The sequence below is a fragment of the Rhinatrema bivittatum genome, chromosome 1, assembly GCF_901001135.1.
Source record: "Rhinatrema bivittatum chromosome 1, aRhiBiv1.1, whole genome shotgun sequence".
NCBI lineage: Eukaryota > Metazoa > Chordata > Amphibia > Gymnophiona > Rhinatrematidae > Rhinatrema > Rhinatrema bivittatum.
The window spans coordinates 549389784-549417204 of record NC_042615.1 but is presented as its reverse complement, the minus strand read 5'-3'; the positions used below and the strand labels follow the sequence as shown (position 1 = coordinate 549417204).

At 42.1% G+C, this 27421-nt stretch overlaps 1 protein-coding gene across 3 annotated transcripts in view; it reads right to left on the bottom strand.

The window, feature by feature from the left end:
- Positions 1-27421, bottom strand: part of VPS13A (vacuolar protein sorting 13 homolog A) — a 745426-nt gene that overhangs the window by 573528 nt on the left and 144477 nt on the right. For all 3 annotated transcript variants that reach the window (XM_029616432.1, XM_029616443.1, XM_029616452.1), the window contains exons 9-11: positions 22321-22401; positions 3861-3918; positions 702-829 (exon numbers count right to left, since the gene is read on the bottom strand). In XM_029616432.1, the coding sequence (XP_029472292.1) occupies positions 702-829; positions 3861-3918; positions 22321-22401 (267 nt within the window). The remainder of the gene's footprint in view (positions 1-701; positions 830-3860; positions 3919-22320; positions 22402-27421) is intronic.

The following is a 27421-nucleotide window of genomic DNA, read 5'->3' as shown; positions in this document are numbered from 1 at the left end:
CAGCACTCACACAGCTCCATTTCCTCCCGGCGCCGCTCCACTCTGACCGACGTGCTCTTTTGCCCACGCATGCGCGGTACGTCGGGCAGAGCCGCGCTCTACTGAGCATTTGCGGGCCGTCGGTCAGAGCCCATTTATATTGTAGATTAGTTGACTCTCAATATTCAAGAAGTCAGAGCTAAAGATTTAAATCGGGAAACAAGAACTGCTGTTACACTGTGTGATGACGGTTGGGAATATCCTCAACCTTATTGGTTACGAACAACTAAGCAGTGAAGCCATGAAAAATAAGTTGATGACATAAAAAAGGGATTAACAAAATTATTTGTCAGCCCTTGTTGAGTTTTTTGATTGTTCTGATAATTAGTGAATTGGGGACAACACGCAAATGAGTCCTAAATTCCATGGAACTATCAAATTATCCATAGCTAGTCAGTCATTCACTCATCTAATATTTTTTTGTTCAGGGATGTTGCAAATTGTGGCACTCTGCAAACAGACCCAAGGCTTGTTACACCGGCACCCCTATATGCCCTATTTGGCTACCAGACTCATTTACAAATAAGGTTTTGTAGCAACACAGCACCCAAAATTCTAGAATGGGCCCAGGAACTGTGTGGAGAACCACTGTTGAATATACTTAACCAACCACAAAGAATATTCAACTCCATAATAGTACATTGTTGAACAGTAACATTTACCTGTGGTTTATTAAATTCAATGGCTATGTCCTGTAGATTTACATCCAAATCCATTTTTGGTGAAGAAAAGTCAAATTCAGCACGAGGATTCATACGGAGTTTGGCTTTGGCTGAAATGGGACGGAATACTACAAAACAATATTTTTAAAAAGGTAATGAAAAATAAAGAAAAAGTCAAGAAATTAAAATTTTATACTGATAAAGGTACTCAAATATGCAAACATTTCATTCATAAGGGCATAATTGTAAATAATATATAAACACTTAGAGAGAAGACAGGGCAATGTGGTACATATTCTGGTTAACTGTTCTTCCACCTGGTGCTGGATGCCTTCCAGCAAGCTTACTGGTTCTCTGTGGAGTTTGCATCATATATATTTGCTGCCAGCTAGGTGAATTAGAAATAGCCAGCCAGGATGGCCTGGGCTACAGTATAAAACATCCTGTTCGACCTTGCTTCCTGTTGGAACAATATTTCTGTTTGAACCTGTTCCCGAGTTCCTGTCTCCATCCCAATCCAGTCTTTATTCCTATTTGCTTACACCCTGACTTGTTCCTGTTTTCTTACCTGCTTCTTTATGCTATCAATACTTTCTTATGCCTTACCAGTTAGACTCCCCAGATCTGACTTCAGTCTAGCCTTGACCCTGAACTTATCTGCTGTGTTGCTCAAAGTATTTGCCTCAAATTGTCTGCTCTGTACTCACTTCAGTACCCTGTGCCTCTGTCATGACCCAAGAGTCCATTGTCTCTCTCCAACTAGATGTTAACTGCTCCAATTAAATGTTAAAGAGTTTGTTTCTATTTATTTTTGTACAACGAGGTCAACAAACTAAATACATTTCTTGAATAGCTTTTGGGAGCTATTCTCCATCAGTTCAAAACAGAATGAGCAGATAAAGGATGATGTTGCCTAAACAAATGCTTCATACAAAGGGCAATTTTCGCATTGCAAAAAGGTCTGCTGTTCTTTTAACCCACAAACTATGCACCAGATCTCTAAGTGAAAGGTCACCTATACTTTTGCTTTGAAACTTGCCATGGGTACAAAGTACCCACTGACATTTGCACCTGCTTTTTCTGCAGGTACATTTTTCATAGAGAACAGCATGCCCAGATTTGAAAATGCAATCTAGATACGTTATTCTGCCCCCCCCCCCCCCCCAACCTAAACATGCCCCTGGAAATACCACCTTCAACTGTGGCTAGCAGCATGCACATTGTGGAAAATGTGTATTTTGCACTGCATAGCGGAAGGGCAGCTTTCAGACAGCCAATTAAACACACATAAATCACTGTTTACTCATGCAAACAGCTTTGAAAACGGTCCTCAAAGAAGGACTTATTCAAAGTTTCATACCCAGGTGTCTCTGTATCTATTTTAGATGTAATTATAAATGCATGAATAATACTTTTGTAATGTTGGGGTCAATTTTAATTTATTTATTTATTTATTTGTTTGCTTTTATATACCGACATTCGTTGGGGTACATCACATCGGTTCACATTATAACAGGATAATAGCATGACGGGAGTCGTACCATTTTTACATTGTAACATTAAAACAAGCGTAGGAACAGTATAACAGTGGAACACAGGTTAACAATTTAACAGTAAAACATAGTGGAGCGCAAGGACAGTATTTGGACATAGTAACAATTGGGGAGAACTTTATACAGGTGGTTTTTTTTTTTAATGTCTTATTTATTATTACAGTGAGGCTTTCTTGAGGGTAAGGGAGGACAGAGGAGGGGGAGGGAGAGGAGGAGGGGTTAGGTCGCTAGTTGGTAGGCTTTCTGGAACAGCCATGTTTTAAGATGTTTTTTGAATGTTTGGAGAGAGGGTTCCAGTCTGAGGTGGGAGGGTAACTGGTTCCAAAGGGTAGGACTGGCTACTGAGAAGAAGCGCTGTCTAGTGGAGGACAAGTGTCTAGCGTTGTCTAGTGGAGGACAATTCACTCCCACCAGACTTCAGACTCGAACAATCGACACCAACCTTCAAAAAAAGACTCAAAACTTGGCTGTTCAACCAAGCATTCTCTTAACCCACTCATGTATATACAAGACATATGTATATAAATTTACTCTCCTTGTTCATTATTAGTTTTTATCCAAGTTAAATCACCCTGTTCTATGTAAGACATTATAAACTAGTCTTTATATTGTCATTGTATTTGTTGAAATGTGAACCGAAGTGATTAGTAACTTTGTTACCTGAACTGCGGTATATAAAAAACTGTCAAATAAATAAATAAACTAAATAAATAAATAAATAAATAAATAAGTGGGCAAGTTTTGTGTGTGGAATGACCAGGAGACCTGTGTTTTGGGAGCGTAGGCATTTCTGGCTTTGATGAAGTTGGGGAGGGTTTTTTGACCATTTGGTTTTATGGTTAATGATGGGATGGGGAAGATTCAAAAGGGAACATAAGGAAAATAATAATGGCATCATGGGGATAATTTACAAACAAAAGTATCCACTGAATATTTGAGGTATTGAAGAGAAAGAAAAGTCATCTGTCATTAAAGACCCAGGAAATCAAGGCCCACGAAAATGTGTCCCTTCTGATAACGTAAGACATACATCATGCATCTGAATCTAAATGTGTTGTATTGCACCCTGGTTTATAGCAATAAGTGCTAAAATAAGTAAAAAATGTGTCAAGTTCCAGCATTCACAGCTGAGAAATAGATTAATAGTAATTGACATGAGCTGCTATTGTGGTATATTCATTTCTCTGCCGTTTGTATAAGTTTAGTTGAGAAGGAACCAAGGGAGGGTCTATGAGGGGAAATTTATTATCGTCATCTCTATACATTGCTGGAGTTAATGTTTAGTATTGTATAAAATGTACATTTTAAAAAAATAAAATAAATATTGCTCCATTTCTCTGAAATTCCAAATAGTATAGCCATTAACTATGCTCCGCCTAGATCTTGCCTCATAGCATATAAAATTAAGTGATAAATTATCTTTCTAGAATTATCGCTCTATTATCTATTTATAATTTACTACATTTGTGTGCTGGTCATTCTGCATACCATGCTTCTAAACCATATTTGTGCTACCTTTTTGGAGATTTAATGATGGAATTTGTTTCCTTAGGGCATACTCAGCATCCCATTAAAAACCTTCATTAAGATATGATTTATTACTCACCAAAATCATAATCTTCTGGAATCATGTTATTGGCTGCAACACCATACTTGAGGATGCTCTATAATAAATATTTATATTGCACAAATTTCATCCAGTATCATATATATTTTTTTATAAAAAATATAGTAACATAGTAAACAGCAGCAGAAAGACATCCAGTTTGCTTACTTATTCCTATCTACAGTGTTAAGAATATATCTCAACCAGCCATAAGCCTGACACGCTCTAAGCAGAACTGCTTACCTCTTAATAAATGTTCTCATGGGACAGCAGGATACTACGCCTCATACATGATGTGACAGCTTATAGAGCCTTTGTCGGAGCTTTTACTCAAACTAAAGCTTTTTAGAATTCTCTTCCAAAGCATACGCAGCACTTTCCATAGCAGTGGTGAGCACGCAGGGCCCCTCTCACAGTTCTGTTTTTTTTTCTGCAGAGCCAACAGTGGAGTTTGTCAGCTCCACAGTAGAAAACAGTTTAATCCAATTTGACATTCTCTGGGAATCATTTTTCAGCAAAAGCTACAACCATAAGAAAAAGCTCATTGTGCTAAGTGACTCAGTCATCAGAGGCACTAATTTGGGAAATCTTTTCGAGGGAAACACTACAGTTAAAAGCCTTCCAGGATAATTGGCTGGTAGAATGCTATTCAAATAATCAAAGCAATCAAAGAAGAAAGCAAAGACTCTAAAGTTGATAATATAATCCATCTGGGAACCAATGACCTTGCTAGAAACAGCATCCAAGAGGTAGAGAGAGATTTCCAATCTCTAGTGAAGCAGATTAGTCATATGGCAAAGACTATTGCCTTTTCAGAAGTGTTACCTGTTCATGGAAAGGGAAAAGAGGCTAAGCCATATAGATAACTTCAATGCATGGCTCAAAACTTAATGTAAAGAACAAAGTTTTGGATATATTGGAGGCTGGGGCCATGTATGGAACAGTAAAAGGCTCTGTGTCAAAAATGGCTTACATCTGTCTGAGGCAGGAAAAAGGATCCTAAGAAAAATTCAGATCCTATGCCACAAGGCATTTAAACTAGAAGATGGAGGTGGCAGAAGGAAATTAGAACATCACCCCCCCCCCCCCCAAAAAAAAAATACAAATAAAAAGGAAATGGGTGAAGTGGATAACAAAAGCCAGCTGAATAAGGCACAAAAGTAGTCCAAGAAAAGCAGTAACCTGAAAAAGAAAAGCTGGAAAGCTATAGGCACAAATGCTTGTAGTCTGGGCAATAAAATCCCAGACCTGCAATGGTGGAGGCAGACTTGGACTTTGTTGCTGTCATGGAGACATGGTTCACAGAATCTCATGATTGAGATACAGCCATACTGGGCTATTACTTAAGGAAGGGCAGAGAGAACATAAAAGTGGGAGGAATAGCTATTTATGTCAAAAACATCCAAGCAACTGAGCTGCAAGGAAGATGATGTAAAGAAGCAGCATTATGGGCCGTCCTAAAAAAAAAATAAAAAAAAAAAATGATGATGATACATCCATTTTTACTGGAGTGGTTTACAGGCCTCCAAATCAAACAGAAGAACTAGAAGAGATCTGGTTGAAGACATCGAAAAGGTGGGAAAGAAGTGGTGATTGTTGGAGACTTTAATCTGCCTGTCATAGCCTGGAGAATCCCTTCTGCAGAATCTAACAGAAGTAGAGAGATAGTGAATGCCCTGCAAGGGACTCTGTTCAAACAAATGATAATGGAACCCAAGCAGGAGTGAGCTATACTCAATTTAGTGCTCACTAACAGGGATAATGTCTCGAATGTCTAGGTGGGTGCCCACCTCAGCACCAGTGATCATCAAATGGTATGGTTTGATATCACAAATAGGATAAGGAGAAGTCACATGAAGACCTGAGTTTGCATTTCAAAAATAAGGACTTTGCTGAAATGGGAAGTACCTAGAGCAGGGCTTCCCAAACCTGTCCTGGGGAACCCACAGCCAGGCAGGTTTTTCAGGATATCCACACGGGTATTTAGCCATTGGATAAATTCTTCAAAAACACTTTCATCCCCTTGCTAAACAATCAAGACATCATCAATAAAACGCTTCCATGATTTTACATGAAATTTAAACGGATACTCTGGCAACCAAATCGTCTCAAAATTCGCCATGTACAGGTTGGCCCCAATCGCTATTCCTTTATTTATTTATTTATTTATTTTTAGATTTTTATATACCGGTGTTCCTGTATTAAAATACAGATCACATCGGTTTACATTGAAACATAAAAATTACGCCAAGAGGCGGTACATATAACAAGGTTATAGAACTTGGAAAACATGGAAAACAGGTTCGAAAAATAACATTGAGAAAATTGTATAGTCTCTTTGAGAAACCAAATCATAAAATAAGGCGTAATTGTCTAAGATAAATGTGATCTGCAGAAGGGATTGCGATGGTGAGAAAATCTTGATAGCTGGAGGTAAAAAATAATCAAAGTTCTGGAAAAGCTTGGCTAAAGAGCCAGGTTTTAATTTTCTTTTTGAAGGAAGCGAAGCAGATCTCAAGGCGGATGTCTGGCGGGAGCATGTTCCATTGGACGGGTCCTGCTAAAGAGATGGTACGTTTCTGATGTAAGGATATTGTTGAAGGAACATAGAGTGTGCCTTTATAAGCTCCTCTGATAGGTCTAGATGAAGAGTGAAAACGAAGTTGGGTACTTAAGTGGAGTGGGGATATGTTGTAAATAGATTTATGAATTGCTGTGTATACTTTATAGAGAATCCTTTGCTTAATAGGCAGCCAGTGGAGGAGTTTTAGTATGGGGGTTATATGGTCTCTTTTATTTGTATTGGTAAGGATTCTAGCTGCAGAGTTTTGAATCATCTGGAGGGGTTTGATGGATGAGGTAGGGAGACCAAAAAGGAGCGAGTTGCAATAATCGATTTTTGTTAGAATAATGGCTTGTAGAACCATCCGAAAATCATTGAAGTGGAGAAGTGGTTTCAATTTTCTCAGGACAAGAAGTTTATAGAAGCAGTCTTTAGTGGTGGTGCTTATAAATTTTTTGAAGTTAAGCTGATTATCTATCATGACGCCTAGATCACGTACATATGGTGAGTGATTAATTATAGGAGTGGTAGAAATGAGTGGGACAGCTGGGTATATTAGATTGTTATTAACGTCATGATTGATAATTAAGATCTCGGTTTTGTTGTTGTTGAGAATAAGGCTGAGACTGGATAGAAGATGATTGATTAGTTGCAAGCAATTATTCCAGTGAATCAAGGTTTTGTGTAGGGATTCTGAGATTGGGATGAGTATTTGGATGTCATCCGCGTAAATGTAGTGTGTTAGGTTTAGATTATTAAGACGACGACAGAGAGGGAGAAGGTAAATGTTGAAAAGGGTTGGAGAGAGGGAGGAACCTTGAGGGACTCCTTGATTTGCTGGGACCGGGTGTGATTCTTTGTTGTTTATCTTTACCTTGAATTGTCTATTAACCAGGAAGGACTTGAACCAGCTGAGTACTGTTCCCTTAATGCCTATGTCTATCAGACCTTGTAATAAAGATGAATGGTTGACAGTGTCAAAAGCCGCAGAGAGATCTAAAAGAATAAGGAGGTGAGGTTGTTTTTTATCCATATTAGTTAGAATATTGTCGGTGAGAGAGATAAGTAGGGATTCAGTGCTTAACGATTTACGAAAACCGTACTGGGAAGGTGCAAGAATGTAGTTTTCTTCCAGGTACTCTGATAGTTGTCTATTGACTATCTTTTCCATAATTTTGGCGATCATTGGCAAATTGGCTATTGGGCGGAAGTTAGCTGGATCTGTGGCCGGAAGATTTGGTTTTTTAAGAAGAGGTTTAAGAATTGCTAGTTTAAGTTGGTCAGGAACTAGACCTTGGGAAAGAGAGCAATTAATGATATCGGCAATTGGCTTTGAAATGGTATTCCTTATAGCAATGAGGAGGTTGTTTGGAATTGTGTCTAAGGGATGAGAGGATGGTTTCATTTTCTTGAGAATATTTTCGATCTCAAGAGCTGATGTGGTTTCAAAAGTTTCTAGAGTCGTATTTAGTTTTGGTGGAGTATTAGGTGGAGATGGAGAAGAACTAGATGAAGAGAAAGAAACAGTCAATTTATCAATTTTTTCCTTGAAGTATTCAGCTAGTTCGGAAGCTTTGTTGAGAGCTTGATCATCTGGGATGGTAGGAGGGGTTGGTTTAGTGAGGGCAGAAACGTAGGAGAAGAGTGCTTTCGAATCAAAGATGAAATGATGTATTTTTTTAGAGAAAAAGTCTCTCTTAGTTTTAAGAATGTTGATCCTGTAGGCATTGAGAGTGGTTTTGTATACAGCTAATGTTGTGGGGGATGGGTTTTTTCTCCATGTGTGTTCTTTATTTCTTAGTTTTTGTTTAAGCAGCTTCAATTCAGTGGTGAACCAGGGTTTTCTGTTGTCAGGCGAAGGTTGTACTACTTTGGTGATTGAAGGACAGGTTAGATCTGCAATTTTATTGGTGATGTTGCACCATGAAGATATGGCTGTAGAAGCGTTGGAGAGATCAAGTTGAGATAATTCATTAGAGAGATGGTTGCTAAGAAGGTCTGTGGAACAGGGTTTCCTAAATTGGATAGTGGTTTTTGGGAATGAAGTGGGAAGATGTCCTGAGAGCTTGAGTGTCGTGTTGATAATTTGATGGTCCGTCCAAGGGACAGGAGAACAAGAGGGTGAATCAGGGGGCAAGATACACTGATTAATGAATATAAGGTCCAACGTGTGGCCTGCTTTATGGGTTGGGCTTTTTATTATTTGTGTGAAACCCATATAGCTGAGTGATGAAAGTAGGGTAACACAGTTTGCTGTTTGTGGTGAAGCATCGACATGTATGTTGAAATCTCCCAATAAAATGGCAGGTTTATCTGGGTTGAAATATTTGGCGGTAAGTTCAATGACCGGAGAGGGGTCAGAGTCTATAGTTCCAGGAGGAGCGTAGATTAGGCCAATTTGTAGATGCTCGGATTTAAAAACTGCAAACTCTATGTTCGATGTGATGTTTGAATATTGTAAAGTGAAACCTAGCTCTTTCTTGGATGCTAGGAACAGACCTCCTCCCTTTCTTTTGAGTCTAGGGATGGAGAAAAAATTGTAAAGTTGAGTAGGTAGTTGGTTTAAAAGAGCTATATCTGTGGGTTTAAGCCATGTTTCTGTGATTGCACAGATATCTGGGTTTACTTCTGTAAGGTAATCATTTAAGATGTGAGTTTTTTTCGAAAGCGATTGTGCGTTGAAAAGTGTTAGGGATAGAAGAGAAAGGCCCAGGAATTGAGTGATAGGTGAAATCATAATTGGAATTAGCCTTTGTTGACGGTTGTAATGTTGTGGTAGAGGTTTAGTTTGATGATTGCGTTGTTTCCTGATGATAGGAATGGAGTATGAACCATGGCAAAAATGGTGATGTAAGGGGATTGGGAAACCAGTTAGCATGTTGGTTGTTGATGTTGACTCAGCTGTCTTGACTCTTGTTACCTATGTAAACCTAAAGTTTTGAGGGTGAAACGCTGAGATCTTTACAAGATATGAAAGGAGAATGACGTGGCCAATGAAGCAGGTTCTGTTCTCAGGGGCTGCACAAAGGGTGGTCCGAGTGATGGATGCTGGAGGTTGAGGTTGAGAGAGGACCGAGTGAAGTAAGCTGGAGTTTGAGTGTAGTCCGAATGATGGATGGTAGAGATTGAGTGCGGTTCGAGTGAAGGAAGCTGGAGGTTGAGTGTAGTCCGAGTGATGGATGATAGAGATAGAGTGTAGTCCGAGTGAAGAAGCTGGAGGTTGAGTGCGGTCCGAGTGATGGATGATAGAGATTGAGTGCGGTTCGAGTGAAGGAAGCTGGAGGTTGAGTGTAGTCCGAGTGATGGATGATAGAGATAGAGTGTAGTCCGAGTGAAGAAGCTGGAGGTTGAGTGTAGTCCTATTGATGGATGCTGGAGGTTTGTTTGTTTATGGGTATCTGAAAGAGGAATGTGACGCAGAGAGGGTCCCTGGTCAAAAGGAGGGCGGGTGTAAACAAAATGAAATCATAATTGGAATTAGCCTTTGTTGACGGTTGTAATGTTGTGGTAGAGGTTTAGTTTGATGATTGCGTTGTTTCCTGATGATAGGAATGGAGTATGAACCATGGCAAAAATGGTGATGTAAGGGGATTGGGAAACCAGTTAGCATGTTGGTTGTTGATGTTGATGTTGACCCTGGTCAAAAGGAGGGCGGGTGTAAACAATATTTCCCATCAAAGAGAAAATGATTATTGTATAATACCATATTAGCTAGAGACATAATGAATTCCACTGGCGTACGATTAGCCACCATCTCCTCTGATTACAGTGAAGTGCTGGACAAACAGCTGATACTGTTTGTGGCCCATTGCGTGGTGAGAGACAGTGGATTTAAAAAGATTTGCACTAAGTTCTGATGACATTGCTCTCTTGGTTTAAATATTAGCAAAATGATGGTTTGACAAAAAGTTATTTCCTCTCTATGACTGGTTATTGATAATTTTGAGGGGATAGAGGCTTCTGTGTGGTGACTGCATATCGGGTTTTTGGAAGCGGGTCAATAAAATGGCCAACGATTGGCAAGAGATTTTTAGTTTTACACACTCTCATCTACAAGACATATTACAAACACCATCCTTTTTTTCAAATTTGGCCGGTGGATTGGGTGTTACTGATGTTTGGTTACAGCTCACACAGCTTCGGAAACGACTGGTCAGGACCGAAATGCATGGGAGTGCATTAATTGAATATTGTAGATCTCAACGCATACCTCGAGGGTTACGAATTAATAAAGAACCATTGTTGTAGGTTGAAGATAAGGAGTTTCTCCAAAAATGGAACTGCATCTTAAATAAATGCTCTCTAGATCTAATGTTGTTGATAATAGAACAAACACAAAGATCTAGCATCTCTATTAGATCAGAGATTGAGCAATTGACAGAAACAGCTAAGGCAGAAATGCAGACACTGGAGTTTGAACAAAAGAATTTGGAACTGGACAACATTATTAGATCTTTTGCGGTTCAGGTCAAACAAATGAAGTATGACAAATTTATAAGGGATGAGAAAGATTATTCCCGTGGTGCGGTGTATTTTTGGATGAACGCTAATTACACAAGAAATAAAAATAAAAAGATGCGGTCCTTCGATGGGTCTAGTTCTTCATCGGGAGATGATAATGACACTGAGTGAGCGCCAAAAAAACTCTTTTCCTCCAAAATGAAACAAACAAGTGAGATTTTTAGAAAAGAAAAATGTGGGAGAAATATCTATGTCCAACACAGCCCAACGGATAAGACCGGTAACACGGTCCCAACAAGACAATCTTCAACAGTGATTAATTTGTCCACCATAGAATTGACATCTTCTCAGGTTAGTGTCCTTGAGAAAGGTCTTTCATTTGTGCCAATTTCAATAGATTTGAGATTGAGAAGCATAGAGCTTCTAATGCCCGGCTCCATTTAAAACGTACTTCTGGGGCATTCCATTCCAGGTCAATCAACTCCTAGATGGCTTCCAGTACTCGGAAGTATCAAGAAGCTTTGTGTAAGGAAATCAGAATGGTATTCTTTTTTGGTTCCATCATAGATTCCGCTTCAGGAACGCCCAGCGTCTGGGAAACCAAGGCCAGGAATTCATCTCTATGAAAGAACCGTAACATGGCTCGATACGGTTCTAATCCGGGGGAATTTCCCCTTCTTCCAAGGGATCTTGCTCTTAGTCTGTGCCATCAGGATTCCCACTAGGGATACCATTTGTCAGGCAGTGTATGCCTTGAGGCATGCCAACAGGAATGGGAGAAGGAGATGTGGCTGGCTGGGGTTCCATCTGGAAAGTGGCAAGCGAGGAAGTAGACTGTGCCTGTAGTACCTGGAAAAATTCCACCCAAGAAAAGGCTGCCTGGTCCATGTCTAACCCATGGTGAACTGGGGTAGGCCCAACTGAGTTTCCCTCTTCCATGGAAGACCCAGCCAAAGGGTTACTCAGATCCAGAGTACTTCCATTTAAAGCTGCCAATCCTTCATCTGAACGGGAGCCGCCAGGCTCAGCAAAATCCAGGGAGGCCAAATCCCATTGGGCTTCCATACAGTGCTGACACAAGTTGGAATCCAGATCAGGCTGGGAAGCCCTAAAATGACAAGCAGTGCAGAGAGAAAGGTGCTTACGTTTCTTGGTTGCCAGCACCATTGACGGCGGTAACTGTGCATTCGATCAGCTCAAGCTTAAAAATTTATGCACACAAATTTTGAGTGCCTAGGCGGGGCGCGGCGAGGCGCATGCACAGCCCGTACACCTGGCTTTTCCCTGTGTCCTGCGCTTACTTTATTGTGCGGGTAAGTTATGCATGCAGCGCGTGCGCATAGCCAACACACTGCGCATACAGACATCCTATGGCGGGCAAAATGAGATGCATAAAAACACACAAGATGGCGCCACCGCGGCCTACCATGCGGTGTGCTGACCAAATTTAAAGTGGGACCTAGCCCACCGGGGGGGGGGGGGGTCGCTCAACCCGCTCGTAAGCCCACTTCCCTATGCCCCAATGGGATAGGGAACGTCATTGGTACAACACGCCAAGCAAGGAGACTGGAGAAAGTCTTACCGAAACCCCTCTTCTCTGAAGGTAAGTCAGCTTCCTCTTTTTTTTATTTATTTATTTTTTTAAACTTATCTGGGCTCAGCGCTTACTGGTTGAGTACAGAGACGGTCTCCGGTTGCAGGGGAGAGAGGGTTTTGGTCATCACCGACGTGCTCTGCTTCCTGCACCTGCTGCCTTTCAGCTGCTTGAGCAGCAAAATCCACACCGGGAACCAGCTACAGGACCAAGGCACACCTCTGAGGGATCTCAGAAATCACCTCCGGAATTCTCAACTGGGGAAGGGACCTTTAGGTATCACTGCAGGAGAGCGGGGCTCAATCTTTTCTCCAATTTAAAGTAGAAGTTCTTCTTCCAAAAGGTACAGCAATCCCCAGAGGGAAAGTATGTCTACATCTGCTGGAGACGGAGAAATACTGAAGGGCCGAGGTCACTGCAGGAGTGTATCTAGGGTGACTTCAGCTTTGAAACCTGACTCAGTCTCCATCTGCTGGCAGGGGAGCACTCCCCATTGGTCCTGAGTCCATCTGGCTACATGCTAGGAAATTACACAGATCAATGTTAAAAGCCCAGGACCTCTACAAGCATGGGAACATCCATCTGCAGGCTTATCAGTTCTTCTGGCCACAAACCAACCCAAGGTAACGATAGAACAATTCATGACAGTCAGTGAGAGACAACCACTCACCGCAGTTGATTTGGTAGACGAGAAGGTCGCACTTCATTGTTAAGAAGATTTTTTTTTTTTTGTTGCACTGCAAAGGCAGCAAAACAACTTTTGAAGAAGAAACTAAACTAAAAATATAGCAAATAAAGGATTTATTTTTAGGACTTTTGATGAAAAAAGTAGGAAAGACAGGTCACATCCATGCTTTGCTCAGACAAAAAAAAACCAAAAAAAACTGAGGAGGCTTACGAAGTAACATATCCATGCTCAGTAATGTTATTTGACAAATTTTTACTGTCTATTTTATATATCTTTCACATTTATTTTAATATTTATTGATTTATATATTTAATATTTATTGATTTACGTTCTTTTGTTCAATATGTTGATTGTTTAATGTAACACCGCACGTTATCTGTTTAATACTCTGTCTATTGTTTAATGTAACGTCTTACAGGCGACAGTTTTGTTCTATGGAAACAGACTTGATTTGATATGTATATCGAGAATGTCGGTATATAAAAACTCTAAATAAATAAATAAATAAATAAATAATGTTCAAAGCTCCATACTAAGCTTGGAGATACAAATTTGTTTGGTGCTGCCAGATGCTGTCACCCATATGTAATGGCTAATTCAACCTCCTTATTGACGGAAAAAACACATTTTCCACCAAGGAGCTGACAACCACTGGCTCAGCAGAAAACATGGAACTGATAGGAGCCCTGTATGCACACCACTGACAAGAGAAGTCCTGCAGATGCTCAGAAGAGCATTTTAAACATTTTGAGCTTGAGTAAATCTCTGAACTGGGCTGTTTCAGCTCACATCACCCAATGTGTAATATAAGAATACTCCTTATCCAAGACAGTATTTGTCAACTTCTTCATTATACTATACCCTCCTGGGTCACTAAGCATGCAAAATCCACTTCAATCTGACAGCCAGCCAAACTTGGCTACATAAGCACCTGCATTTCTTCTAGGACTTCTAGTTATTACTGTACAGGCAGCCTGCCAGATAAACCCAGCTGTTAACTGATTCTTACTCTCTCTACTTTCTTGCAAATAAGGATTTTCTATACTTATCTCATGCCGTCTTTGAGTTGGTTACTATTTTAGCCTCTATCATCCACTCAGAGGATAATTAAGGTTTGCAACATAGTTCCCTCCAAACTGAGTATGTGAGCAATTACTCATACATTTCGGAGCATCGCTCACAGGTTTTACATGGTCACACACAAATTTTTCTTTGTACTACATACAGAAATGCAATGCTAATACAGGCACTCAAAAATTGTTAAAAAAAAAACAAAAAAAAAAAAAACTGTTGCTCACACGAAAAAAAATTGTCCACATACCTAGTCACTCCTTGGAGGGAGTATTTACTCCTTCCATGAAAAAGTATTTCCTGATATTGCTTCAGAGTCTACCCCCTTAGAGCTTTATACCATGCACCCTTGTTCCAGAACTTCTTTTTCATTAAAAAGGTTTACTTCTTCCACACTAACACTTTTCAGGTATTTGAATGGCTTTATCATGTCTCCCTCGTCTGGCAAAAAATTTGTGGCAAACAGGAGACAAGATAAGAGGAGGTCACAGCAACAACTGCCAGGTCAGTTTCAATGCTACACCTCTCTTCCTCCTACAACGCCTAGTACTTCCAGCTTTGCTACAGGTCTTCTCCTCCCTCTACCTCCCTGACTTCACAGCAGAAATGGGAGCTGGCCTAAATGTTCCCCAATGTTTTTCATTGTCTCTTTCCTTTCCAGCCTCCTCATGATGGTGCCTTTCATCAGTGCTGCAATCCGGCTTTCCTTCCATGTTTATGGATGAGCCCCTGTAGTTGCCATTGTCTCATTCTCTGGCCTCCCTGTCAGACAGCAAAGGAGAGTTGAATTAAATTGCTCCTGTTGCTGGTTTTTGCTCTTCCTCCTCCTTCAAATTGCTGCAAACAGCAGCCCCGCTGACTCCTGCTACTTTTACCTATTTCCATGTGGCTGGAGAAAAGGAGAAGAGAATTGTGTGCATCAACAATGTGAACCCAGTGCCAGGTGTGCCACTGCAAAAATGTTGGAAACAACTGCTCTAGGATATACATATTTGGATCCCTAAGCCTCAGTTCACACCATTCTGGTAACCCTTTTCTGGAATGCCCAAATTCTATCTACATCATTTCAGAGGCATGGTCTTCAGAACTGAAAATACACCAGGTGAGGCTTCACTAGGTTAGGTGTACAATAGCATAATCACTTCCTTTTTTCTACTTGTTATGTTACCGTTGCCTTGCTATACCACTTTGCTACCTTTAAATCATAGAATCTAAATCACTCAAGATCTTTTTCCAGCTGTATGGAGATCAGCAACTCCTCTCCCCCCCCCCCCATCTACTGCATTTTTAAAAAGCATAACTTAGCTTTTTTTTTTTTTAGTATTGAAACATAGCTGCCAAGTTGCTGACCACTTCTCAAGCTTTCTTGTATCACTTATGTCATCCACTCCCTTTTAACATCATCCAGAAAAAGAAAAAAAAATACTTCTCCCTAATCCCTCCATAATATTGCTTACTAAGGGGCCAATGTAATAAGCTGCGGTAAACCTACTGCGGGTTTGTGAGTGTGGCATTACACACTTTTTCCGCGCTAATCCTACGTGTGTATACAATAACACAGTTAACGTGGAAAAACGCGTGCACAAACCCACTCAAAAAGCCTCAGCTGGTTTAGCATGAGTCCATGCTAATACCATGCAAAGGAGGTAACTACCTGTTCATGAGCAATGCACAGAGCTGTGCAGGCTTTTTAACAGGTTTTTTAGTGCCTGGGTCAGAGCAGGAGTTAAGTGTAAGTGCCTGTCTGGAGGTTGAAAAATCAAGCAGCAAAAGCCAGAAGAGATCTGAGAGGGAACAAACATGTCAGAAAAGCCTAATGCTTTTGTAGCCCCTTCCAAATCTCTACTGCATTTCTCCTGGTCACCAGCATCTGCCATTACAGCTCCCACGCGGTCAGTGGCGGATCATGAAGGGGTTAGACATTGCTCTACCCATTTTCAGTCCCACTCCTGGACCACTAACTTACTACAGTCAACCAAGAATCAATCATGGGTCACCACATTAGTGCAGGTTTGTAAGCAGTTTATTACATAAGGTCTTCAGTGCACATTTTAGCACGCACATCAGTTTTGTGTGGATTTTCTGCATGAAAGGAAAATTGGTACTTACATGCTAATTTTTGTTCATGTAGTACCACAGATCAGTCCAGACTCCTGGGTTTTGCATCCCTGCCATTAGATGGAGACAGAGAAAGTTTTACTGACACTGCTATACAAAATCCTGAGTGTTACCCACAATTCCTCAGTATTGACCTGTACCCAAGCAAAAACTATTTCTAAATAATACTTAATTGTCAATTCTTAACTTCCTCCAAGAACCGGAGAATGGTGACCTCTTTAGAAGTCTAATGTAAAACCAATAGCTTGAACACAACTAACAACTCTGCATTACAGGCCAAGAACAGAACAAGCGGATGACTCCTCCACAGATTGGGCAGGTTCTGGACTGATCTGTGGTACTACAGGAACAAATATTAGCAGGTAAGAACCAATTTTCTTTTCCCTGTATGTACCCAGATCAGTCCAGACTCCTGGGATGTACTAAGCTCCCTAACCAGGGTGAGACCTGGAGAGTCCCACTCATAGAACACTCTCACCAAAGGTCTTGGAAGCCAGATCCACAACACCCAAATGATATGCCTGGTGAGAGTGTGCAGCGACTTCCAAGTTGCTGCCCAGCAAATGTCCTGCGGAGAAACCTGCTGAGTCTTGGCCCTCAAGGTTGCCTAAGATCGCATCGAATGGGCTCTCACACCTTCAGGAACCGGTCGACCCTTAGCTATATAAATCAAATCAATTGCCTCCTTAAGTCAACATGCGATACTGACCTTAGAGGCTTAACAACCTCTCTTTGTTCCACTCCACAAAACAGGTGATCTAACCTTCTGAAGTCATTAGTCACCTTCAGATACCTCAACAAGGCTCACCACACATCCAAAATCCTAAGCTCCTTTACATGAGGTACAGAGGAGTCCAACTCAGAAAAAGCTGGAAGCTCCACGGTTTGATTCATATGAAACAGAGGCCACCTTAGGCAAAAAAGAAGGTACCGGACGCAACAAAACCCCCGAGTCCGAGATCTGAAGGAAAGGATCCCGACAAGACAAAGCCTGTAGCTCTGATATTCTTCTAGCTGAACATATAGCCACCAGAAAAACTACCTTAAGGGTCAAGTCTTTAAGAGTTACTCTCCTTAGTGGCTCAAAGGAGGCCTCACACAAACCTCCGAGCATGAGAATGAGGTTCCAGGACAGGCAAACTCTCCTTATCAGCACACGCAAATTCTTTGCCCCCCCCCTACCCCCCCTCAGAGAAAAAACGTATGACATCTGGCTGTGTGGATACAGGAAACCTTTCTACCTAACTCTGAGACAACAAAGAGCCGCCACCTGGACCCTAAGAGAGTTAAAAACCAGACCCTTTGACTAAACCCTCCTGAAGAGAAGACAAAATATGAGACATTGTAGCATTGAGAGCTTGTACCCCATTAGCAATTCACCAGGTCTCGAAAACCTTCCAGACTTGCACATATCATGGACCTTCACCTAGCCTGTAACAGAGTGGCAATTACCACTTTGGGATTCCCCCCTACGTCTCAAACGTTGCCTCTCAAAAGCCAGGCTGCTAGTCAAAAGGTGCCACCTGATCCGAAAATATTGGGTACTGACTAAGAAGATCCCGCTAGATGGCCAAAGCACAGCAGTCCATTCACAGCCATGTTGACGAGATCTACGAATCAAGGTTGACGTGGCCACTCCAGCATCACCAGAATTACATTGCCTGGATGTTTCTCTATCCATCGCAACACCTTACCTATTAGGGGCCATGGAGGAAAGATGTAAAGTAGAACATTCCAAGGCCAAGGCACAACCAGAGCATCTATGCCTTCCACTCAGTGCTCTCTTCGATGATTGAAAAACCAAAGCACCTTGGCATTCTGACAAGTTGCCATTAGATCCACAAGGACAACCCCATTTCTTGCAGATGAGCTACATTGTCATCGCCGACAGCTCCCACACTCCAGGGTTTAATACCTGCGACTCAGAAAATCCACTTGCATGTTAAACACCTGTGATGTGTGACGGCACTATCCTAAGTGCTGCTCCACTCAGAAAATAAACTCCTGAGCCTCCTGCCTGACTCTTGGTTCCTCCCTGCCTGTTGATATAGGCCACCTTCGTCGCATTGTCAGACAGGACTCTCACAGACTGACCTCTCAATAACTGCAGAAAGGCAAGTAAAGCGAAAGCACCACTCTAGTCTCTTACTGATTGATAGACCAAGAAGGCTCCTCCCTTGGACCACCAGCCCTACATAGATTACTGCTGACACACTGCCCCCCAACCGGACAGGCTGGCATTGGTGGTAAGAATCACCCGATCTAGAACTTCCAGTTCCACACCACGTTCTAGATTGGACTGAAGGAACCACCAAGATAGACTGTCCCTGCTGACTGGCTCAAGCGAAAGGGGAAGATGAAACTCCTCCAAAAGCAGATTCCACCAGGAGAGAAGAGGCCACATATGTGCAAACGCCCAAGGCACCAACTCCAAGACTGAAGCCATAGACCCCAGGATCTGCAAATAGTCCCAGACCCTGGGCACCACCAGTCCCAACAAATCTGCCCCTGCAGCTTCCACACTCTCTCCTCCATGAGAAAAACTCTGCCATGTAGAGTATCAAAGCAAGCCCCCAGATACTCCAGGGACTGTGAGGGAACAAGGTGGCTCTCTACCAGGTTCACCACCCAGCCGAGAAACTATAGGCACAATAGCAATTTCTGCACTGATTGATGACAGAGGTCCTCCAACTTCGCCCATATAAGCCAGACGTCCAGATAGGGGTGTACCAGAACTCCTTCCAACATAAGTCTGCCGCCACCACCACCACAATCTTGATGAAAGTACGTGGCACTGTCGTCAGCCCGAATGGGAGAGCTTGAAATTTAAAATGCTGACCCAGAACTATAAACTGCAGATACCACTGATGCTCCAGTCAGATGGCTATGTGTACATATGCCTCCATCAAATCTAGAGAAGCCAGGAACTTGTCTTTGTGCACTGCCACAAAGACCAACGCGTAACTTTCAGAGCTGCATTCATCCTTTTTAGATCAAATATTGGCACGATGAAATAAATGGAATACCTTCCTATGCCTCGTTCTTCATGGGGAACTGGAACTACAGCATCTAGCCTCTTCAACCGGTCTAGCATTTCCCAAAATGCCAGCTGCTTGTCGAGGGGGCCACAGGGAATAAATCTCGAACGGGATGAGCAAATTCTAAAGCATAGCCATCTCTTACTACACTGAGAACCCACTGATCCATGGTAATTTTAGTCCACTCTCCATAAAACAGTGCCAGGCACCCACCTACGACTGGAATTAGGAATGGACCAACCTTGCCTCATTGCGTAGATTTAGCCCCAGCAGTGTTTTCCCCTTGGTGTCCCAGAAGGGTCTCTGGCCTCCTCGAAAGGGAACAGATTGCTTCTGAGGCCCTGAAGACCCCCTTGCCAGGTGAAACCTTCTATTATCTTGAATACGGGACCAAGTCTGAAAGAATTTTACACCCTTAGGCTTAACCATTTTGCACCTTGGTCTCCCCCAGTTCCTTCATTATCTGTTCTAGGTCCTCACCGAACAAGAGCTTTCCTTTAAAAGGAAGAGACCCAAATAGACTTTGACCACAAATCTGCCGAGCAGTTGCGCAAACAATCTCCTGGCTAATACCGCAGACATTATGACCCTAGAAGACATTTTGACCCGGTCATACAGAGCATCTGCTCCATTTGCCTCCACAGCCTTCTGAGCCTCTTTGCCTGAATGCGGCTAAGCTTCCTATAACTGCTGGACCCAACACAGACAAGCCCACTGCATGAAACTAGTACAAATGTCCACTCATAAGCTCAGGGCCGAAACCTCAAAAGTCCTTTTAAGGTGAACCTCCAATTTCCGATTTTGGATGCCCCTCAAAGCAGCAGACCCCACAACTGGAATAATCATCTTCTTAATGACTGCAGACACTGAAGCATCAACTTTAGGAAGCTCCAACATCTCCTCAGGCAAAGGATAAAGTTTTGCCATAGCCATCCCAACTCTCAAGCCGGCCTCAGGAGTATCCCACTCTTGATCCACCAACTTTTTTTTTTTTTTTTTTTTTTTATCAACTTGTGGTAGAGGAAGGCTTATGCTGTGCCCCTCAAACCATCCAGGACAGGATCTGCTCCCTCCAAATCACAGTCCTCCTGAGAGACCTTGAGTCAGAGCTCCTGCAGGACCTGAAGAATCAAGGGCCAAAGTTCCTCTTTACGAAAAAAAATGGACACCTCTGGGGTATCTCCTTCGGCAACAGGAATCTCCTCTGGCTCCCCTACCTGATCTGTGCCATCCAGATCAACCCCTTGTAGCATCCCCGGCGCTTCCGTAGCAACATCTGAATCCTCAGACTCATCTATTGAATCTCCTGACGCTGAGGCAAGATTCAATGCACGCTGGATGGGCGAAGGTCTCTTCCTTTTTGCCTGCCCAGGCTTGTGACCCAGAATCAGATTATCTGAAGGTTGGGCCCAGGTCCCAGAACACACCTCTACAGAGAGCTGTTTAACTAAATAGGCCTCATGCACCATCAGAACAAAGTCTTTGGAAAAAGGCCTTGAGGACCCAGGAATGGGCTAAGATGACTCGGAATAGGGAGACCAGGAAAATCCTCCCCTTCAGAGCCCCCCCCCCCCCCCCATGCTCCTTACCAGAACCCAAAAATGATGGATATAGCCTCTGAGGAGAATTCCCCTCCCTCCCCCAGCTAGCACTGCAAAATCCATCCGAAACTGCAAAATGGCCGCCGTTCCCATACCGACGGGAAGATAAGCCCCGGCCTGATGTGAACCCCGATGTGACTGAGGAGCAGGAGAGAGAGCCCATTTTTCTTTTGCCACAGTGGCAGTTCCCTGCAAAGACCTCTCACAGCCTAACACACAACCAGTGTACAACCCGGTCCAGTTGAGTCATACCGAGCTGACTTGCAAGCGCAGCAGACCGAGCCACACGCCATGGTACACGTGGCCACAACCACAGGGATCCCTTCAGCAATAGCCACCCACTGTGCATGCTCTGCCACCGAGAAGAAGTGGTCTAAAAATACACCAGCCGCCCAAGACAGGAAAACAGAAACCTCCTCCTGTATTTTTCTATTCCCCCCCCCACCCCCAACCCCCACCCCAACAACTTAACCACCAAAAACAAAAGTAAGGATACTTCCCTGGGTTAGGCTGGAACATTGAGCTCCCAAGGCAGCTTCACAGTGCCTCAAGCTGGACCACCAGATTTATACCCCAGGGAACTAAGGACCAAGTGTACTAAAGGGTCACCAATCCCCAGCTCATCCATCTCTGACCAAGGAGGATTGTCCACCAGGACCTAGCAACCCACTGGGAGGAAGGCTCTCTTCTCCTACCTTTTCTTTTATATTTTTCTGCAACTACAGGTTAGAGACAGAGAAATACTAAGGGACTGCAGGTGGCACTCAGGATTACGTAGCAGTGTCAGTAAAAACTCTCTCTGTGTCCATCTGCTTGCAGGGGTGCAAAACCCAGGAGTCTGGATTGATCAGGGTATGTACAGGGAATCTCATTTACATGATGTCCCTTTATTACATCCCAGGGAGGCATCTCCTTTTGCCGCGCGCACTAAAAAAAATAAATAAATGCGCAGACAACTAGCATCAATTTCACCACGGGTCTTATTACATTGGCCCCTAAGATATTGAACAGGACTGGCTCCTAGACTGATCTTCAAGGTACTCCACTCATGATCTTTCTTCAGAGAAAATTCCATTTATCACCATGCTTTGCCATCTATCCCACAACCATTTCTAATTCAATCTACCATCTTAAATCCTACATCTGTATCACAGATGCAGATCAGTATCAAAACTTTTTGTTGAAATTCAAGTATCCAAAGCAAGCACTATTCCTAATCTGATTCTCTGGTCAGCGAATCAAAGAAATCAGATTCACCCCACTAGTAAAAATATGATATTAAATAAAACTTCTGTATTTTGAAGTAGTATGTAAAAGTCAACTTACCAAAGCTTCATCATAACTTCTATGATAAAATATGTCAGATTTCACATTCCAGTAGGCAAAAAGGTTATCTAGTCGAACTAACTGAAATCAGAACAAAACATCTGCTCATTAGAGAATTACTAATCAGTTTAAATTATCCAGATGCTAGCAAATAGTATAAGCTATAAAACAGCAGGCGTGTTATAGGTACAGGTAAGCAGTCTGAGCAATTTGCTAATTGTATCATACATAATGCTAGCAATTCTAATTATGGATTCCAAAAATCATATAGTTTAATCTAGTCTTTTTTTTTAATTTATATTTTATTGAAGTTTTAAACAAATTTACATTTGCAAAAAAAAATGGGAAAATAGTTTTGTTACAAAAAAGAAGAATGACAAACATTCATAACACCATTTATATGAATTACTAACAAAAAACCATTAGTCCACATTATGGGAGGATATTACAAAGCAATAAATCAAGTAATCTGTAATTTACCTCAACCTTGCTCTTTATCCACTAGGAAGGATTCTAGGTGAGAGGGTTCTTGAAATATAAATTTATTCTTTTGAAAAACAATAGAATATTTACAGGGGAACTTTAAAAAGAATGTTGCCCCAAGAGACAACACTCTTGGCTTCATAGCCAAAAATTGTCTCCTCCTTAACTGTGTTACCAGAGAGACATCAGGGAATATTTTGTTCCTTTGACCGCAAAACATATAATCTTTATTTAGGAAATACTTTTGTAGGATCCGATTTTTGTCCCTCTATCTACAAAATGTAACTATAAGAGTTACCCTCTGTGGAATATCATCCAAAGATGATTCCAAGAATGAAGTCAGATTTGGAGACTGTTGAACAAGGTCCATACCCTCCTCACCTTCTTGAATCCTTAACCTAGTTCTTGGATATAATAAATCTTAAGAGATACTAGTCTCATCAATTGTTGTAATAGCCAAAATCTCTACTAAGTATTTTTTTAGTGGTTCAATAGATGATAGCAATCTGGTTTCAGGAAAATTAAAAAAATCTCAAGTTTCTATTACTATTAAAATTTTCCAGATTCTCTATCGGCCTATGAATCACTAATCCATCTTTTATGAAGGAATTATTTAATTTATTTAAATTTTTTTATACCGAAGTTCATGGCACAAGTCATATCGCATCGGTTTACATAGAACGAAAGGTTTACATCGAACGAGATTTAGATTGGTTCAATGTAATCTAAGATTAATCAGGTAAAGGGGGGGAACAGAACAAACGAGGAATGGAGGAGATTATAACTAGGAATTAGTAGGGCAGAAATTGGAAACATCAACAATATACATTATAGTGTCTGCCGAGTAACATAACATAGCATGGTAGGGTAACCATAGACCTTTCTGGGGAATCGAATTGGCTATGAAGAGATTGGCTCTCTACAGCTGTTTGTGGTGTTAGGGGAAGGCTCAGGTGAACAGCCAGGTCTTAAGTTGTTTTTTTTTTAAGGTTAGTGGGCAGCTTTCCTGGTGGAGGTCGAGGGGGGGGGGGGGAGAGAAGCATGTCATTCCAGTGGGATGGTCCCGCTAAGGAGGAGGCCCGTTTGTTGGTGAGGAAGTGCATGGTGGATTTGATGGGGGGGGGGGGGGTGGAGGGTTTGTTTATAGGCCTCTCTAATCAGTGTATTTGAAGTATGGAATTGTAGCGGGATTTTTAGTGTGAGTGGGTGTTGATTGTGGATAGTTTTGTGTATGATAGTAAGGGACTTATAGATGATTCTGAAGCTTATGGGGAGCCAATGTAAGTTCTTAAGTACGGGTGTGATGTGGTCACCTCTTTTGGAGTTTGTTAAGATTCTAGCGGCTGCGTTCTGGACTATCTGTAAGGGTTTAGTGGTGCTTGCACGGAGGCCCAGGAGGAGGGAGTTGCAATAGTCAATTTTTTGAGAACACGGTTGCTTGGAGGACCGTCCAGACGTCCCAGAAGTGTAGGAGAGGTCTGAGCTTTTTTAGTATTTGAAGTTTATTGAAGCATTCTTTGGTCATGTTTTTGACAAATTTCTTTAGGTTTAAGTGGTTATCCAGAGTGACGCCTAGGTCTCTCACGTGGTCAACTGTCGCCTTAACAGGGCTGGTGGGGGGAGGAGTATTGGGGTTGGGGGAGATGAAAAGGAGTTCTGTCTTGGACGTGTTGAGGACTAGGTTGAGACTAGTAAGTAGGAGGTTGATGGAGTGTAGGCAGCTGTCCCAGAACTTGAGCGTTTTTGAAATGGATTCAGTTATGGGTATGAGTATCTGCACATCATCCGCGTAGATAAAGTGGGATAGTTTGAGGTTTGATAGTAGCTGGCAGAGGGGTAGAAGATATATATTGAAGAGGGTAGGAGAGAGGGATGAGCCTTGGGGTACTCCCAGGGTAGAGCTGATGGGGGGGGATTCTTTGTTATTTATTCGGACCTGGTAGTGTCGGTTCGCGTCCTTCCTTAGTAACAATCTGTGGACTGTACCCGTGATACCTATGTCTGCAAGGCGGTTGAGGAGGATGGCGTGGTTTACAGTGTCTAATGCCAAGGAGATATCGAGTAGCGCCAGTAGGTAAGGTTGTCCCTTATCTATTTCTATGAGAAGGTTAAGTGATTTGCGGAATCCGAATTGGGAGGGAAAGAGTATCTTGTGGTTTTCTAGAAATTCGGAGAGTTGTGTGTTGACTATTCTCTCCATGAGTTTGGAGATGAATGGCAGATTGGAGATGGGGCGGAAGTTCGACAGGTCTTCTGGGTCGAGGTTGGGTTTCTTCAAAAGAGGTTTAAGTGAGGCTAGTTTTAACGTGTCTGGTACAATTCCTTGGGATAAGGAGCAGTTGATAATTTCTGCCAGGGCTTTGGAGATGGAGGTAGGGATGATGAGTAGCAGTTTTGAGGGGATGGGATTGGAGGGGTGGGATGAGGGTTTCATTTTTTTGAGGATGGATTCAATTTCGAGTGAAGAGGTAAGAGGATGTAACCTCCTGTAGTACATTTAATTTCGCTACCACTATTTTTCCTTGCTCTTCTAATTGATTCATTAGAGTATTGTGTACTTCAATCACATTTTTTTTTATCTCAACAGTTATATTATTTTGAACTAGAAAGTCTTCTGTAACCAACCAAAACTCTCCAAACATCTCCCAGCGTTATATTTTGGGTGTCAATAGGCTCTGTGACCAACTCTTGAGGTCCAGAGCTTTCATGAACCCTACCACCCTCTATATTTTCCCTCACTACAGGTTGTACAACTTCAGAATTAACTAATTCCCTTAATCCCATTGATGAAATCTGGGCTATGGGGTATGGGTCTTCCATCAAGGTTAAGAGTTGCTGCTGTGGCCCTGGACTGTCTGTGGATCCAAATGAAAAAGATATTTCAGGGATAGGCCTAATCTAGTCTATGTTGTGACAATTCTCTTGGAGAGAGATTATATAGAAATTAGAACATCCTTTCGTGTCCACTCCAGGAATTCCAGTTCACAATTGCTCTATTAACCATTTTACAAGCAAACCTAGATCACATTACAATTTTTCAACTGCCACTATTTAAATTGGTTCAAAGAAAGTCTAAACCTGTTTTTCTCAAGGACATTAAAAATCATTTACAAAAACCATTTTAGAAATTTTTCATAGGTATCTTTAAAAAAAAAAAAAAAAAAAAAAAAAAAAAAGAGTTGGCCAAAAACTTTCAGCTCAATAGCTAAAAATATATGTTCACAGGATTCCAATATGCTAAGGCAGGAGTTCGTATAACAAATTGGTGGCTTCAGAGCGCAGTCACAAATTCTTGCTGGTGGACACAGGGATAACTTTACCTAAAATGCTCATTTACTTTTAGCCAACTCCTCTATCTGTGGTGGTGGCCACAAAAAACCCATTACCAGCCGCATTTGAGAAACACTATGCTAAGGAGTTCCTTCCATTGTCTTTCACTCTCTCTCTGAAGGATATGCTTTTTAGAGGTATACTTAAATTTGCACTCTGAAAAGAACATCCTCTCTCACATACGGGCCGATACAGTAAAAGTCACGGGAGAGCGGGCAAACGCCCGCTCTCCCAGTGCGCACACAGGCCAGTGTCCTGTGCGTGCGATACAGTAAATAAAAATATTTAAATTAGGGCCCGCGGTAAAAAGAGGCGCTAGGGACACTAGTGCGTCCCTAGCGCCTCTTTTTGGACAGGAGCGGCGGCTGTCAGCGGGTTTGACAGCCGACGCTCAATTTTGCCGGCGTCTGTTCTCAAACCCGCTGTCGCCGGCAAAATTGAGCGTCCGGTTTTCAACCCGCGAGCCGCGGGCCGATTTCAAAATTTTTTTTTTTAAACTTTCAGGACCTCCGACTTAATATCGCTTTGATATTAAGTCAGAGGGTGCACAGAAAAGCAGTTTTTACTGCTTTTCTGTGCACTTTCCCGGTGCCCGGAGAAATTAACACCTACCTTTGGGTAGGCGCTAATTTCTGAAAGTAAAATGTGCGGCTTGGCAGCACATTTTGCTTTCTGAATCATGCGGGAATACCTAATAGGGCCATCAACATGCATTTGCATGTTGCGGGCGCTATTAGGTTCGGGGGGGGGGGGGGTTGGACGCGCGTTTTCGACACGCTATTACCCCTTACTAAATAAGAGGTAAATCTAGCACGTCGAAAACGCGTGTCCAATCGCCGGAGCGCACTGTACTGTATCGGCCTGATAGTAATTAGCTAAACAAGTTTAGGTGTTAAGTGAATAAAATGAGATTCACGGTTTAATACAAATGACTAAATTTGAACATTACTGTACATTATAAAAACCTGTTTATATATCATATATGTTAGCTCAATAGCCAAAGCACGAAAACCTTTATTTCACCAATCACTAATGGCCCAATTTTAAATGGCCCATGCACGTAAAAAAACAGGGTTTACGAGCGCGGCCGGGCCTTGTGCGCCACCCACATTTTAAAAGGGGCAGGCTGCGCGCATAACCCCTGTTACGCACACAAGAGCCGGGCCTCGGCAAAGGGGCAGTCCGGGAGGGGTGGTCAGTACAGCGGCCGTTTGCCGGAGCGCGCAACTTGCTACTGCTCCTTTGGAGGAGTAAAAGGTTAATTTTAAAAAGTAGGGGTAGCTAGGAT